Here is an 18,881-nt window from a genome sequence, read left to right as displayed (position 1 = left end):
TACTTTTATTTAATCCAAAACTGCATTCATATTTAATTTTACAAGGGCTTTTTAAACCTGCTAAGAGTTATCCAGCCAAGAATAAAACTAGAACTGCTTTTCTGACGGACTGATATTAATGACGGCTTTTTATTTCTCATCTCCATAAATATATCTAGTAGTAAAGCTAATGCAAGGACTAGAAATCAACTAATTTTTTGCTAATACTTCCTCGTCATCATGGAGAGCGCAGTTCGCACCACTTTCTCCTTTCCACAAGCGCTTGTTCTCCCATGGCGTCTGTCGTTGCTATGCATCCATGAACATAGGCGCGCATGGAAAAACGAACGCGCCGCTTCTATTATGAGTGCGCTTTCCGTGCGCCATTTGAAATAACGAATCTGCACGCGCAAAAACATCAGCACCACATCAGCAGCACCGCCGGTCGCCATGTCTCAGCGCTTTTATGAAGAGGACGCAACTGGACGCGCTTCAGGCATGCACGCGCATCAAGCACTGGGTTTGAGAAAACCTGCTACCGTGACGTTTAAAAAAAATTTAGTACCGACTTGGTACCGAAGTACCGGGTCTTTTGACAACACTAGTAAACAAATTGGGTCATTGATAAGTATTGGAAGCTTAATCATTATGAAATCTTGGGAAATGATCATGATCTACATGGTTAAGAATTTATAAACCAAACCTCTGAATGTTACAAACAATTGTCTCCTTTAATTACCTTTGATTGTTCCAAGCCCAACAAATGAACTATTTCAAACAATGGCTAAGTTATCTACAATAATTTGTTTCTCTTCATTAATGGATGTTTTTGCATACCTGAAAAAGTCTGACTGTCTGAAGTGTTTGTTTTTAATTCATATCAAAACTCTCTAGCCTACAATTATTTTTGTACAATAAAATCGGCATACTGTTGATTTTAATTCATTTGAACAGTAATTTCACCTAATTTTAATTGTAACCATAATATTTAAAAAAAAATTAAAACCGAGGTCATAATTGTAAATGTCAGAATGTGTCCAAGTCATTTAATGGATGTTGAGACAGGAGTTACTTATTTCTTTCTTTATTGTTCTGTTTAGATTGGTCTTCTGTAATCTCACTGGTCAGTGCTGTGAAAGTTTGTCTTCAGCCCTACAATCTTCAAATTCCAGCTTGAGAGAGCTGGACCTGAGTAATAATGACCTGCAGGATTCAGGAGTAAAGCTAATATCTGCTGGACTGAAGAGTTCACACTGTCAACTAAACATACTGAGGTATTAAGAACACAAATTGACAAATATTCTCTCTCTCTCTCTCTCTCTCTCTCTCTCTCTCTCTCTCTCTTACTTTTCTTCCAGTTTGAATTGGGAGAGTTGTCATGGTAAGGGGGAATTTAAATAGACTTTTCTTTTGAGTACAATTGATATCCAAATTTAATATTTAATTTAGAAGCAAAGTTTAGTTATAGTTGTATTGACCCATTGTAATGTTAGTATTCACTTGGTGAGTACAGGGATGCCGTCATGCCTGGGTGTGTGAACGCCATCTCTATGGCTTTGTCACGGCATTAGGTGTATCACTCAAGCCGGAGTAACAGTGGAGGATGTGATGCTGGATGTAGCAGAGGTAGTGGGACATGAAAACATTGTTTCATCTACGAACAGTCATATGGCACACACCTGAATCCAGCAGTGGGGAAAGAGTGTATATTTCGTGAAGAAACAGCTAATCACTTACTTTTTGATGGCTTTTGGTTAAAAGGACTATTTAATTTTTTAACAGAATGCTTTACAAAGTTTGCAGATTTTTTCTTGTACCAGAATGCAATTTTCTGGAAAAGAGAAAAAAATGTATACTGATTTTTTTCTTGGGGTCAGAAAAAATGTTTGGTATGGGTCCAATTAATGCAGAGATGGTAGTAAAATGGATAGTAGCTGCTTGAATTGAAACAGAGCAGTGGTTCTCAACATTTTTTCATCCCATGACAGTAATAACCATATGTGATGCGATCTGGGAAAACCCGTCGGATGTCGCGCTGGGCCGTTTTCAGTAAATTCCAAAATAGTTTGAATGTCAGGTTTTTTTGTCAAATTTTTTTTTCATTAAATTATTATTCTATAGCATCTTTTCTCTTATCTCTGAAAATATCTTGGCAAAATTCCCTTGTTTAGTGCAGAAAAACAGCGATTTATAGTGTCAAGCTGAAAATACTCTCTTTCTCTTATCATTCTTTGCGACCATTTTCTCTAACGCCCGGCAGAGGTGAAAAAAAACAAACAATCGCCGTATATCCCATACACCTGTCCGTCTCTTAACAATACAAAGATAGTTTACCTATAAAATAAACCACATAACATGTACAGTGAATGTGTATTAGTGCGCATTTCACGCCAATCCTGTTTAAACTATAACGTCACGCAGTTTTATAACAATCGCAAGATGGAGGACAAGCGTCCCGACAGTGACAGTTAATTAAACCTGATTTTCTCAAAATTCCGTTCCAGAAAATCATAGCGATCGGCCGAATTCAGATAAACATAACTTTTGCTACCAACAAGCTATGATAGAAATAAAAACAGATTTGGAAAGGGCTTGATACCAGCTTCCATATGATATCAAAACCTGTAATAGGTAAAATTTCACCATGTGGTGGGTTTTCCCAGATCGCATCACATATATTGTAAAACAAATGCACTGAAAAATAAAGGATGGTCATTAAAGCGGTAATGTTTGCACTTAGGTTTTATTACGCATTTAGGAAAGTATTGAAAAAAGCTGCTTACATCAACCTTACTTTAAAAAAAAATAAATACAATCATGATTTTTCATGAAAAATTATGTTAGAATTGTAGGCCTAAAATACCTTGGTATCAGCTTGTTTTCATCAATGGTATAATTAATACAATTACAATTAATTTGGTTTGTCGTGATTAATTTGTGTTCATAATCAGGAAAAAAAGACTTCTAACAAGAATAAACACAAATTATCAATTAAATTATTATTGTGTTATTAATTATTTTTATATCTTGAAACTATCCAAGCAGCGTTTTGCGCTCAGATGTGATGGCGGAATGAATACATTACAAAAATGTGATTGCAGAATATATTTAAATTATCCATCAAATTGTCATTTTCTCCTTACAGTCTTGCGAGTTAACAATAATGCCTGACCAGTAAATTATTTGAACAAAGAAAACATTTTGGCATTAGGGATTGGAATTAGTTAATGCCTAAAAATGTACAAGTTTTACCTTATAAATAGAATTCAGTTTAAATGTAAAATTCGTTACGGAGTGAATGGGAACATGATTTATTGATACTTTTTAATGGCTTGTCAACTTTCCATTCCTCCGCTGCGTGATTCTAGGCACCACCGGATTGTTGTCTGCGCGAAACACATTTTTGAGCATGTGATTCTTGTCAGCACTGGATTCTAGTCATTGCTTGAGTGCTGGTCTATGATTGGAAAAAGAATAGAGTCGTGGCAAAAGTAACGATACATAGCTTAGGCTATGTCACGTTAAAGTGGCAGACGAATCACAACAAGCGTATCGGTGAGAACACTCATTTAAACAGCATATACACACACCCGAACTTGACTGAACGTAATATTTTTGACATTATTGATACTGCTTTCAATCGTAATGCAATAGAGATGAACACAAAAAACCTGCCTAGTGCCTACCTACAACAATGACGGTGGACTTGCGGTCAGGAGTAGAGCGGCTGCGGACGAATGTTTTTTTTTTTTTTTGAGCGCTGCTGACGTATTCTTTCACGCGCATCACTCGTGCACACACAATATGACATCACACTCTGCACATATGTTTTACAACATAATTTAACATATACATAGTCCTAACACTTTTTAAATAGCCCACTTAAAGTGTTTATTACAAATAAATTACTAAGTGCTTAAAATGAATAAAAGTAAATAAAAATTTGCGTTATATATTTTAACTCGTAAATGCACCTGAACACCCCCCTTTCAAAAATCTTGCTTCCAACGCCCCCCGTTGTTCTCTGAACGCCCCCCTTGAGAACCACTAAAATAGAGTATACCTATTAGAAATTGATCAATGTTATTGCAATGTTTTCTGAAATTTGGTTAGTGGGGAAAGCTTTGTGTCAAATTGGAGAAAATTATATGTTGATTTTAAATTTGTAAAAATGCAAAATAAATATATTATTTTTGTAAAATCAGTTGTATGATATTAGAAACCATTGGGAATGGATTGGAAATGGAAACCAATTGGAAACCATTTGCCCTAGACTTTTACTGAAAACATCTCTGTTACGTATGTTAACTCTCATTCCCTGAAGAAGGGAACGAAGATGCAAGTCGGAGGTGGACCGACAAAATTGGGATCTTGCTTAAATGAGCCAATGCACATTGGCATGCGATAATTGCACCAGCTGCTCTGCCTCGCAACGCGGGTATTTAACAAGCACCAGGTGCATCGCAAATTAGATTTTCGCTAAGGAGCCGAGGCAGAGTCCTGCACGGGTCCATTTTTGGAGACCCGCCCATACCCGCAAAGTTCAGCACCAGATCCGACCCGTCACCCGTGATAATATCAAAATTAAATCCGCACCCGCCCAGACCCATTAATATTTGGCCCGTTACCCGACCCGTGCCCGCGATAAATCACACACAAGCTAAAATCTATTGAGCGGTGGGGACGCGTTCATGTAACATGTAAATGTAATGCGCTGCCAATAACGCACCTAAAAGCTGTCAAGTCAAGTCATCTTCATTTATATAGCGCTTTTAACAATGTAGATTGTTGCAAAGCAAGATAAATGTATAATTTATGGTAACAGATTGTTTTGGCTTTATAGCGGTTCTTTAGTAGCTTTACAGAGATAAACGTATAATTTATGGTAACAGAGATTGTTTTGGCTTTATAGCGGTTCTTTAGTAGCTTTACAGAGATAAACGTATAATTTATGGTAACAGAGATTGTTTTGGCTTTATAGCGGTTCTTTAGTAGATTTACAGAGATAAACGTATAATTTATGGTAACAGAGATTGTTTTGGCTTTATAGCGGTTCTTTAGTAGATTTACAGAGATAAACGTATAATTTATGGTAACAGAGATTGTTTTGGCTTTATAGCGGTTCTTTAGTAAAGTTATTTTCCAGCTAAATGTAGTTTTGATTGATTCGCTTCCGTGGCAACAATCATTTGTTATTAAATTAGGGGCCGCTAAGATGACACCATTCTCTCTACATAGACTTTGAACACGAAGCTGTGAGAAACGCTGATGGCGTTCACATGCGCATTAAGAATTTGTTCTATAGTTACGTGCGTTTGAATATATGTACGCAGGTTTGTAATTCCTTACAAACCAAGCCTAAACAAAGTACTGGTGTTCCCTTATAATTTTTGATACAGAATTTTATTTTATTTTATCAATTCGGGGTAGATACGCGAATTGAGTTTTCCGACAATGCTTTATCTGTAGAGTGGTAAAGGGATCCTCCATAGGGAGAGACTAGTTGGCACTTCAGCACTGCGTTATTCGGGTCCAGGCGAAGGTCCTTCATCAGATCTGGGTACGGCCTGGATCCGGCAGGCTGCGGGAAAACCTCGGGATAAACAAAGACACTGTCACAAAGAACTGGGAAAAGTAATGATTGTTAATATGTCAAATATATCAAGGAGACATTTCAATTGTTTATTAATAAACAAGTGTTTTCTGTGTCAAAGTTGAAGTTGACGATGCTGACTGACTCACGATCTTCGCAGTAGCCTAGTGAACGCGGCAGAGAGAAATTCACATTTCATACGGATTGCATAAGCAGAGAGCAGTTTCTTTTTTTTATTTTGAATTGTTTTGTTTAAAAGTAGACATTTCATGCTTTCTATTTCTCAGGTCTGTGAGGCAAGTAGCTTATACGCTTTGTTTCGGTTCATTTAGGCTAAGAGACGAGCCTCAAGTTCATGCGCCTGCGCCTCCGTCTCCGTGTCGTGTCGAGATTGCCTGCTATATTTATCCAGGAAATTGGTTGATGAAACATTGATTAAAATTAAGATACAATTTATATGAAACGAAATTCACTTTAAAGAATGGCTTTCTACAAAAACAAACTTAATGAAATGGTCAAAATCATGTCTGCCCACTGCATTTGTCTCCCGATATTCGGGATCATCTTATCTTATTTATGCTTTTCACTTTTCATAATCAACATGTTATTTTATTTAAACATGAATTTGAAACTAAATTGTTTTTAATGACAGGGCTACAACACATACAGTACAGAGAAATTTAATGTCGGAGCATTGCCGGTGAGCATGTGGAGGGGGAGATACGATTTTCGATCAATCATTGAATATTATTTTGCTTGATATGCCAATTCTTAATATTTGGTGTTTTTAATGCCTGTTTGAGATCTCTGTGAAAGTTTTAATTGTAGATTTGTGGCCCTGAGTGTCGCGATTTTGGTTTCATTTTGCATATAGCCTACAGCCCTTAAAGATGACGCCACCGGTTTTTATTTAAAAGAAAGACCGTATATGTTTGTATGTAGGCCTATATATTGGCAATTTATATACACAATACTTACTAAAATATAATTAATAACATTTTATTGCATTTGTATTAGTTGTTTGAAGAGTAAAAAAAATAATCGGTCGGTTGGTCTTAACACAAGTTTACAACCGGCAAGTCTGTCGGACTAAAAAGGGGGGAAAAAATAATTGGGTCGGTCCTAAATTGACTGGGTCAGTCGGGTTACGGCAAACAAGAATCTTTTTAAGGATGGCCTGACTAAAACACATATTTGCGTATGTATAATGGTAATTTAGACATACAAATACTGCACATATTTTTCATCCGCTACCCGCCTGCAAGGAGTTCATTATCCGCCCGCTTCCCCGCCCGTGAATTTTAGGAATGTCACAATCAACCCGTTTTAGCCACTTTTATGCGGGTACCCGTTCCGTTGCAGGACTCTAAGCCGAGGGTTACCATACATTCCCTTTCAGTCGATCACTCTCTACGTACTTCGGAGGTGGACCAGCGAAATTGGTATCCCTACCAAAATGCCATGTTGCTGGCCCTTCCTGTGCCCTGCATAAGCCTCACCATTTTCGGGGGTCATCCTGGTGGGAAGAACACCACTCAACTAGAGATGTGACGGTGATAATATTCTCCCACCGGTTAATCGACTTGTGACAACACCGGTATTACCGGTTTCATCGTGGGGGTGGGGGGTGTTAGAGTGATGTCATTTTTTTTTTTTTTTTTTTTTACATGGCGTCAATTCATCATTCGTATTGAGTTTGATTGACATGCGATCTAACCAATCAAATTCCACCATTTTTGTGCGATAAAGCAGTCAGAAGAGTTATTGATTAACTTCGGTGGATTTGAACTTGGCTTTAACTGAGGCAACCTGTCACGACACATTAAAGAGCCAAAAAACGGTAGGCCTATTTTATATTTGTTTGACTGACCAAATTTGAAAGTTGAGACTTTGTTTCATATTATTACCTGCTCGGTCCTGTCTTTCAGCGCGTTGTCAGTGTCCTCTATTTTTCACTGCTTGAGATCATGTTGAGAACAATAACGCCCTATTTGAGGGTATAGGGCGTGATTTCGGATTCAACCACAGTGTTTGAATGGTGGGTTCGTTATTATTCTTGAAAAACGCATGTTATTATTTCAGCACTTCGCGAATGGACAGCGACTCTTAAGTATCACGAACGCGTTCTCGCGCATTCATGTTGTGTATTTTTGGGAAACGCGCGTGGAATTGCGGCGTGTGATGAGCGTAACCTTGCACATAGAGAACGCTCTTAAGATCAAAGATACATCGTTATCGGGAAACCCGGCCCTGGTCTCCGCACTAGCCTAACTGAAAACTATGAAAGCCGTGTGACCGGCCAACCGGTAAAAATAAAATAAAATAAAAAAATACATTAAAGAAACTATTCCCTCTGATTTTGTTTCATTAATAAAGTTTGACTAATCGTAGCAGTCTCACATTCGTTTAGAGCTCGTGTGAATTGCACGTATAAAAGGAAGTTAACGAACAACCTCGTTTCATCAGGAAACGCCACATGAATTTCACTGCGCTTTATGAAGAGTTTTTATTTTGCGTGAAGAAGCCGTTTGCCGGAGATGTGTTAAAAGATTAATTCATGCACACAAGAGAGTGTATTCATGATTATTAGGCTACCGGTATACTAATCCTCCTGGCGCGGGGTCTGAGTGAGTAATTTACCTTTGTTCTTTGATTAACATTAATGACACTCCATCTGACACCGTCCCATTTTCTCACAAATTTCTACATTCATTTATGATATTATTTAAATCATTTGCTCTTATGAGGACACTCGACAAAACGGACATTTTGGCATAATTTGTGTGTGTTATGTTTTGTTCAAGGCCGAAAAGAGAACTCGATACTGACGCGCGTCTTTGTGTGTGTGTGTGTGTGTGTGTGTGTGTGTGTGTGTGTGCGCGCGCGTGTGTGTGTGTAATAGGGAGGACTTACAGTGCGGTCTCTTGTTTTGTCGCGCTTGAATGGTTGAGCGTGATCATACAACGCTAGTCAACTGGTGACAGAAAATACGGATACTGCGTAATTGCTTTAAAAAAATTTTTTTTTGCGGTGCTGCGGTGGGCAAGTGATGAAATCGGTGTTGCGACTGAACACCGTGTAACACCGGTAACACCGACTATCGCGCCAAGCCTACACTCAACGAACAGGTTCCACTTCAACGCATAGAGGCGCCTCATAGAGGGGGCAATGGCAATGCGACGTGTCCGGAGAGTTTGCTTTTGTCCCAGTTGACCCAAAGACCCAACAGGCTGAGGTGACTGAGCACTATGTCCCTGTGTTCGCACAACTGCTCTTGCAACTGGTCCAGTATGAGCCAGTTGTTGAGATAGTTGAGGATGGAACAATGGCTGCCTCCGTGACCTTCGCAAAGATGCAGGGTGACAAGGCCAGCCGAAGGGTAGGACTTTGTACTGATATGCCCGACCCTTGAAAGAAAAGTGCAGAAATGGCCTGAGTCGAGGAATTATCGAGACATGAAAGTACGCGTTCTTCAGGTCGATCGCTGCAAACCAATCTCGGGGACGGATGCATTCAAAAATGCGTTTCTGCGTAAGCATTTTGAATGGGGTTACCGGGTGAACTGAATCGCAAAGCAGAGTCTGATGGTGTCTCAAAGTTCCCCACCTGTCAAAAGCGCAAAAGACATTACAAGACATTACAAGGCACATTACCACCAAAATCATACTTCTACTTTATGATAACCATAGCAAAAGGACTTCCAATCATGTTTCCAATTTTTCTTCTCAGGTGTCATAATAGAATATCAAAGAAAGCAGTGAGACCCATTAGTACTTTTTGCCTTTTATTTTAAAATAATCAAGCATCTTTTACATTATAATTATAACTTATATAGAGAGTGTGCAGAGGTAGATATAGTGCAATATTCAAATATCTAAAAAAGACCTTGTGTCAAATAAAGCATAATTGTAAAACTGTATGAAGAAGTATTTTGCTAAATAAATAAACTTAATTTTTTTTCCTGAAAACCTAAAAATAAAATAAATAATATGTCCTTCTTAATATATATATATATATATATATAAAAAAAAATTACACAAAAGTGAAGAAAAAAAAAAAGTCCAAACTTCTGGACTAAGATTTCAATTACTTGAGTGTCCCTCAGTGTGGCAGCGCTTTGACATAAAGCACAGTGCAACATTGCACTTCACGCAGTAGATAGGAGTCTTGACTTTCTTGTCCTCCATTTTGCACATAACACAAACTCTTCTTACAGTTGTAGCATAACTTCCAAAATACTCAGGGAGGCATATTTGGGTTGATGCACTTGATGGGCTGGCAGCTGATTTTGTTGGCTCTGAGGTATCTTTGATCAATTCAGAAATAAACTGTTCTCTGAACATCTTCTGGGTCAGAGGGGTTTTGTTCTGAGCTTTTGACAGTGCACTGTGAAGAATAAAGCTGTTCACAACAATGATGTCAATGAAATGGTAGAAAAATGTCTTATACCATTTCTTTGTTTTGTGCAACACGTTGTAATAGCCAATAAGTGCACCAGAAAGCTTTGTGACCTGTTGAACATATTGTAACTTCTCTAGTGTCCATCCATTTGACAAACAGGATCTTTCCATGTCTGAGCCAACAAATGTCTATTTGGCAGAGTCTGTTTGGACAGTAAATCAAGGAAGCACAAAGATGTGATAGCCCTGTCCAAGCAGACTAAAATCCAAAAGCTGCATCATTGATTCATAACTGAGGCCCTGTGTCTGTGGATGATTTTCCCTTGTAATGGAAAATTTTGATTTTCATTGATTTACAGTGTTGATTTTCATTATTTTCATTATTAAGACATTGAAATGATATTTGCTGGACTGTACGTAGTCTGCCAACAATATGACTAATGTGTGTGTGTTTTTAAACACTGGGAAACAGGTGAGACATCAGGAGGAGGCAGATTGAAAAGGGGCTCTGACCCCTAGGGTCAGAGGCCGTCCAATTTAGAACTTGTGAGTTTGTAAGAATAAACTCAGCAGGATTAGATGACTAGCAGAGAAACCTTCCCTTGTTTAGATAAGGGCCTGTAAGCAGGAGACCTTGAAAGCAGTATAAAGGCTCCTCTGCCCTCCCTCTCGTGGTCGCACTTGTTTCACAGACTGTACTGGTGACTTCTGTGTGGCAACTGGGCCTTCTTGCAAGAATAAAATACTTTTTAATGATCATTTGAATTTAAGAGTGTCTCTTACGCAGTTTAATGAATATTTTTGCCACCCTCATAAACAAAAAAGATCCAGGTGTAACTAGACAATCCTTAAGGACAAACAATTTTTATCCCCATTTTGTTGGTTTGTCCTCATATATTGTTTGAGTCCAGTTCTTGCCTTCGATGCAACCATTCGCTTATCCACTGCTAGCTGCCTTTGTGGGTGAAAGTATCTCCTGCATGCTGAAACAATGTTGGCATAGAGGGGTTTTATTTTGCAAAGTCTGTCATAGTCTTATTTACACAACATATTTTTCTTGCATTCTCTTCGTCGTCTTTTATGTCACAAAGATGAAGATTCCAAGAAATAGCTTGAAACCGTGATCTTGACATTGCAAACTGAGGAAAGGGAAAACTAGAAATGTCCTTAATTGCCCAGTAATCCACAATGGTCTTTGCATTCAACAATCCTATATAGACAACAAAACCGATGTAGGAAAAAAAGTTATTTTTTTTCACACAGCAAGCGGTATCCAGGGGAATTTCTTACCAGCCTCAGCCCTCTTTGCAGCATAAGCGTTTGTGTTCCTTATGATCGTGTCAACAACAGGTGTTGTAAAAAAAACAGCTGAAAAAGCTCAAATGGTGAATATGTTGCATTAATGATCAGCTGAGGTCCTGGTGGTCGTTTTGGAGCAAACGTGAATTAAACCGTTTCGTCGTCTTCATCTGTTACACCATGCCAGCTTTCAGAAGATGATGGTTGAGCACTCCTCCCTCGTTGTGAAGATCTAGCTATTGCTCTGCCTCTACCTCTACCTCTTGTTTGCGCAGGAGAAGTGCCGGTGGTAGTGGGCACAGGTGTGCTTGAGGACGGCAAACTTGAGTGACGTGGCCTCTTTGCTTGAACTGGAGGAACCCACTCATCATCAGATGAACTTGCACTGTAACACAAACACGGTTTATTCGAATGCTTCCATTTATAAATAATAAACTAGTAAACATCTGAATACTTGCATCCCGTTATTCCAGTTATGACAAACACAAACCACGAACACAATCATATGCCGATTGGAGAAAAGACTGCATTGGTATTGCAAGCACCACCACAATAATAAATATATTACAAATAATAACTTCACAAACGTTTGTGTAAGTCTAGAAACACTATCTCAGAACATAACAGTTTGGATTAGGTAAGTTCAGAAACATTTACTTACTTATCCAGATCAGGATCCTCTCCTTCAGTAAAGGCTGCTTCTCGCACCGAGTTGAAGCTCACGTTGTTTTCAGAGTCTGTGTCACTAAATCGACCAATTTAAGACCAATCGACCAGATAATACAACAGTTTTGAAAGATAAACAGCAGTGTTGACGTGGACTCTCCTGGGTTTGTTAACCCCCTGAGGTCGGCAAACGTGCATTTTGCTCTATGTTTTTCACATAGCAGGAAAATAAATTTTAAATACTCCGTCGTTTATGGTCATACAGACTTGAGAAATATGAAAAAATAAACTGTTAAATGTCTACTTTTTTATGTGTCCACTTACAAGCGAGAAAAAAAACATTGTGATTTTGTAAAATAAAGAAAATAAACAGGGTGTGCTTTCTGCCTGTGCATCTCGGTGAACTTTTTTTTTTGGAGCACGTCTCTAAACTTAAACAAAACTCAGCGAATACTATTCACCCAGGCATGAGCAATATATCTTTATAATCATTCAAGTGTGTACTTTTAAATAATCTAATTCAAAACTAAATCAAATATTCTATGTTTATGTAATCTGTATGAAAAGAGAGAGATGTCAGTCGTTCTCATCTCAGCTCATTATTTTTAATGTGATCCCGCCCACGGAGAGCGCGCGCTATTCAAACGCAAATGATCGAGGCAATCCGTGCAAACTGTGAACGCCCACATATCAGCTCGAGAAAACACAAAGTTTAATCAGATCATTGTACTTGTTTACACCATCTCGTGGCGCTGTGAGGAATAATACTATCATAATAATAAAAATGGAAAATGTACCTCAGAAGTGCTGGTATTTCGAGGAGCAACGGATCGATATGGAATACTGTAGTAAGTCTTTTCATTCTCAAGTGAATCGCGTTTCTGTGTGTGAATAAATGATCCGCTTTTAGCAAACTATATTGCTATACTGAGATGAGTAAAAATCGACTGAAATATGTTGAAATAAAATGTATTTGTATAAGCAACGTATTAAACTGCAAATTAACATTTATATTCATAATAATAAAAACGAAAGACCTATGTTACAGACATATGAAAGACAACATTTCGTTGGCTAGTTTTGGATAGATTATACATTTTTACTGTAAAATATCTGCCACCTCAAATAAGCTTTTGTTTGCCAATTTTTGCTCATATGTTAAATATAGTATATTTTGTCAAAAATAAAGTCATCAAATAATATGTTATTAGGCTATAGTGTTTGTTCCAGTGTAGCCTAGGCTATATTCAAAGTAATGAATCCTTAACTTTGAAATATATATGATAAAATGTATACTTTAGTTTTTACTAAGAAAGATTACACTTGAATTATTTATATATATATATATATATATATATATATATATAATTCAAGTGTAATCTTTCTTTGTATTGTTTTATGTGAATGATTAGGCAGGATGATTTTCACATCATTTTTAAGAAAACGACATCCATTAGTCAAAAGTCTTGTGGACACATATTTAGTATGTGTTTTATGGCCTTATTTCAGAAACTTTATTTTTTATTTTTTTCAATAACCATGCATAAACATTATTCTTTCAAAAATACAAACATGTACATACATGTTGCTCACATATAATGGTAGCCCTGTCTGTGCTAAATAGAGTGTAATTGCACCTTTGCCATTAATATGTTTATAAGCAACTGAAAAAAGCACAAATGTCAGGGCATGTCAGAACATCTCAAGGACCCCAAAAACACCTTAAACCCCAGAAGGTTAAAGACCAGTCAATCAGCAGCATTTTAGATCATTTGTAGAGGTTTTATTGGCCATGTTGGAAGTCCAGCCAGAAGAGCATTGCACTGCAATAGTCCAGCCTAGAAATGGCAAGGGCCTAATCTTCCTGATGTTGTGCAGTGCAAACCTGCATGATAGTGCTGTTGTTGCAATGTGGTCTTTGAAGATCAGCTAGTCTTCAAAGATTCAATATTCAACCCCAATATTGCTGGCCAAAGTCAATGGGATTATAGTTGATAAACCTAGAAGGATGGTGAAATTGTACTGTACGGAGTGGCTGGGAAGATAAGAAGTTCTGTCTTAGCTAAGTTGAGTTGCAGGTGTGTGACGTGACACATCCTTATGTTGTCTGTATCTATGGCACTGCTGCCACTAAGCGTTGTTAGATTTGAATGAGTTGAGTAAATTTGGGGTGCCTTTCTCCACCATGTTCAACCCTCATCTTGTGTGTGGACCCCAATCGACTTGTTTCCTTCATCTCAGTTGCATAAAATTGTGATTTTTCTGCATTATCTATCTATACATACAAAAAAACTGGTCTCGATTCTGTTGTTCTAAAGGTATGTAAAAACACTGTTCTTGGTGTTTGGGGTCAATATGAAACATTCACATTGAAAATTGATGGGAAAAGAGAAATTCATTTGTAAAAATATCCAGTATAAATCGGAAATTTTTCATACATAATTGCAGGCCTGGTACTAGAGCACAAATGCAATCACACATGCGCATGCATGCGCACACACACACACACACACACACACACACACAGTCATATCTGCTTATTGATGTTTTTTTGTTGTTTCATTTATCTTTTTAAAATTAATTTCTTATTCTAAATATATATTTTTTTACACTTGGATTATTAAAACAAATAATATGTGATTACAATCAAGTCTTGTCTTTTAGTGGCAATATGTTGCAGTATTGCAAATTTATGTGTCATTATTGCAAAAACAAGACACTTCAAAAGACCTCAAACAACAACAAAAAATTCTTAACTTTGACGAAAATACTGGTTTAATGAATTTTATACTGTTTAACACTAGAAGTCCCAGAGAGCAGCCATTTGGCTTTTCTACCTATAAAACCCGCAGGACAGCCGATGGGCTGGAAGGCTTTAGGCTAATATCCTTAATCACCTGTGAACGGTTGCTTTTGTTATGTAAATAATGTGGGGCCATGCTGAGCCACTTCAAGGAAACTTGTGTTTCACTTTGCCATCTTAGGGAGAAATCAACACACATGTTTTTTTTTTCCTTTGTTGCTGAGATTTATTGATAAAAACAGTACAAAATAAAATAGAAACCAACCATTTGTACACATATTTACAAATATTATTAAAAAGTGAGTGAGTACATTCCAGCAATCACTCACAATCCTGGCACTGCCATGGTATCTCCCGTCTGCATTTACCACATGTGTATCTGTAGCAGTGAACACATCGCACAGTGGCATGATTGTTCTTGCATTGGTGTTTGACTTGACACATGGCTCTTTTTCCAGGGCTAGGTGTGGAGGGTTGTGTCCGAAGCAATTGTTCTTTTCTTGCCTTCTTCGCACACATATGAGAGTTAGCCAACTCTCTTGCAAGCTCCACCAGGAAGTCCACCCGTCTTTCCTGCCTTCCGGTGCATGCTTGATACAGCACATGTGCATTCAGTGCACAATCATGTTATAGAACACGGCAACTGGCCAGCGCCGTGTCCCTGTGCGGACAGTGTACTCCCGCACCATCTGGTCCATCACATCCACGCCGCACTTTGTGGTGTTGTAAAGGGTGACAGTGTTTGGCTTCCTTTTGGTGGTATTATCAGTCTGAATCACGCTGTGCATGCTGCTAAGAATGTAGACGGTCTTCTTCCGTTTGGGCGCATATGCCGTCAGCGTAGCAGCAGTGGTTGAAAACACCTAATAAATAAGATAAATTGTTATTTTCATAGCACTTTTACACACAATGACACACTTGGCGGTGTTGATTCTAAAAATTAGAAACACAAACATAGAACCACAAAAGACCTGCAACATACCTGAGTGGTGAATTCATTGCGATCTGTGTGTCTAGCGGATTGAGGGATTTCCCGGCGAATCTTGTTGACTGTGCCGAGGATGGTGGTTTTCCGGCTAAGAAGTTTATGCGCAAGTGACAGCGATGTGAAGAAATTGTCCGTGGTAACATTTCTGCCCTTGTCTAGGAAGGGTTCCATCAGCCTCATCACTACATTTTCAGACAGTCTCTCTCCACTGGGACGACTAGGGTCCTTGCCAAGATATGGGAGGACATTACAAATGTACTTGGATTTTAGGTCGCAAGCCACCCAAAACTTGATCCCAAACTTGTCAGGTTTAGTTGCAATATACTGCAGGAAACAGCAGCGAGTCTTTGATGGGAAAAGCTGTTCATCAACGGTGATATGTAGACCAGGGTTGTAGGACGTGATGCAATTGGTGACAAATGATCCCCACACACTGGAAATTGCAGCAAACTTATCAGTCTTTGCTCGATCCCTCCGGGTGGACCTGTCATCAAAGCGTAGGTGTCGCATGATGTCTTGGAAGCGGTTTCGCGGCATTGTTCCAATGATATGTGGGTTTCCCAGGTTTGCTGACCAGCAGTCACGTAGTGATGGAACCTTGGTAAGCCCCCGCAAGATGACAATTGCAATAAATGCCATTAGTTCAGGGAGGGCCATGAACCAATGAACATGCTCCGTTTCCTGTGCATGTTGAATAGTCCATTCTTGAATGCTATGAAGCATGTCAAGAGTGATGAAACACAGGAAGCTCTGAAGGCGACTCGAGATACTTTTCCTGGCCTTAGCCGTTGGCTCTCCATCTGCAGCGTACGCTTTGATTGGGGTGAAAGGGAGACGCATCCCCACCTGTTCTTCACGCCACACTGTGCCATCTTTCGCTGTCTCTGTCAGGTCAGTCCCCAAACGGGCTCTCTTTTTTGGTTGAGGAGCAGTCTCCTCATCTGCAGTGTGAACAAATTCAAATTGTGAGCAATGGAAAAGTCAAATGATATCACAAATGCATGCATAGATACTAATAATAATTCCAGTATCTCCTTCTTTGTATCGAAATAATGTCTGAAATATCTTCCTAAATAAAAAGATACAACTAAAGCAAAGAAACAACTAATAATGTTTTGCACTTCAGATGGCAGTGAATGTCTGCTAAGTAGTACAAACAAAAAAGTGGACAATACAAAAAAGGCAGAGTAAATATTTATGTCACTCCACTCTGCTTTTTTGGTGTTTTCCACTTACTGGTTTGAAATGAAATAGGAAATAATATGAAATGAAACTTAACCTGAAGACAGATCAGACAGCTCTGAGTCCGAATCCGGCTGTAGTTCTATGTCTTCTCCATCTGAGTCACAAGGGTTTACTTCACTCAGGATAATTTCCAAGGCCTGCCGAGTGGTGAGTCTTCTCTGCATTTTCTTTTCTTGGAGAGGAGGTTCGTACACCACAGAATTCTTGAGGGCACTGAAGTAGTAGGCTATGTGCAGTGAGATTTTATCCACCTCAGCACAAAAGGAATTACCTCTCATTTGAGAGCAAGCTGCATGCAATTAGATGTGCTAATTCATACCTGTTTACACCTGGGCAAGACCTTACATGCCAATGTGAGACATGGTCAATCAAGTTCTCTGCTTTTAACAGCCCTCCCTCCCCCCCCCCCCCACACACATACAAACAAGCCACCAGCAACCATTCACACACACCCCCCAACCCCCCTGCAGATTGCTCAGGTAATGACCACATTTACACATGAATTGATGCTAATGATAGCCAAAAGACTAGCCAGTTAGCATCCACTTGGCTAAAGGAGGGTTACAAATCTCTGGGACTTCTAGTGTTAAATACATATTCACAAAATATAACTCACAAAAGCTGTTATAAGAGCAGTTAGCAACTTTCAGAAGAATGAGTGGATTTCTATGGGCCTCTACTGGATGTATATGGTAATTACACTGTTGCCTTTCGAAAAGGAACTCGCACTGCGTCCTGAGACACTATTGGGCAAATGCCACAGCGTGACTGATGACTTAAAGCTGCAGTCGGCATGTCTGTCAGATTGAGGGGACTTTTGAATTTGGATTTGAATTTGGACAAAATTTTTAATGTTTACAACTCTCATGCCTCTCCCCCACTACCAGCGAGCACCCTCCCATCGAGTTCGTGCTCGTCAGTGCATGTGCACCAGATTTTCTGTGAACGCGTTTGTCTCTTCAGCATCGATCAACACCATGGACTCGGAGGTAGGCTGCCCGAGGCTGCTGAATTAGAAGCTTGTTAGTAGATTTTCTCCCCGCCATCACGCTTTGTACAATCCAACACACCTGCGAACTTCAGGCGTGTGCATGTGATATTGATTGAAATCTTTATTTCGAACATGAGAGAAGAATATGTAAAATAAAATACAATAATGTTTAAGGCATTATTTTAAAAATAAAAACACATTAAAAAAAGAGAAAAAAAAAGAAAGAGAAAAACAATAACAGCGGATAAGCCGTAAACCAAGTACATTATTTTCCTGTGTGAACATACTTCTATCTCATGTGCGAAAAGGAGTAGGAAGAAGCTAAACTTATGTACTCCTACCCCTTTAATTCTTACATTCCTTTAAATAACAATTTTTTATGTTATTATTATTATTTTGTTATCTGCATCTATGCACATACACACTTAAACCAACATACATATACACATACATATACATACATGTACACATACATATACCTACATATATATACATATACTTATACAGTCAGACATACATACCTACATATTTACATACATGCATCACAGTGACCACTAGCAAGTATTTAAATCATAACAAAGGAGCACTCCTACTTTCACTACAGTGCTTCTTGATACTTCTTGAAAATCTTTTCTTTATACATTTTTTTGAAGAGGAATATGTTAGGGCATTGCTTTAAGTTTTCATCTAGTTTATTCCACAATTTAACTCCGCAAATTGATAAACATAATCCTTTCCTTGTTGTTCTAAATCTATTAGTCTTAAAATTTCCCCTTCCCCTTAAGTTGTACCCTCCCTCCCTCTCTGAGAACATCTTTTGTATATTCCCTGGCAATAACCTATTTCTTACTTTAAACATGAATACTGCAATTTGATATTCAATTTGATCATGGTATTTTATTAATCTAGACTGCAAA

At 38.5% G+C, this 18,881-nt stretch overlaps 1 protein-coding gene across 1 annotated transcript in view; it reads left to right on the top strand.

Moving 5' to 3' along the window:
* The window catches only part of LOC308689277 (protein NLRC3-like), a gene marked incomplete at both ends in the record, with an annotated part of 58,393 nt that overhangs the window by 31,487 nt on the left and 8,025 nt on the right, over positions 1-18,881 (top strand). Inside the window, one exon of the mRNA XM_081362931.1 lies at positions 1,080-1,253. Coding sequence (XP_081219057.1) covers positions 1,080-1,253 — 174 coding nt within the window. The remainder of the gene's footprint in view (positions 1-1,079; positions 1,254-18,881) is intronic.

Source organism: Scardinius erythrophthalmus (assembly GCF_964197995.2).
Source record: "Scardinius erythrophthalmus genome assembly, chromosome: 4".
Lineage (NCBI taxonomy): Eukaryota > Metazoa > Chordata > Actinopteri > Cypriniformes > Leuciscidae > Scardinius > Scardinius erythrophthalmus.
The sequence above is the reverse complement of the archived record's forward strand: the minus strand, read 5'-3'. Positions and strand labels throughout refer to the sequence as shown.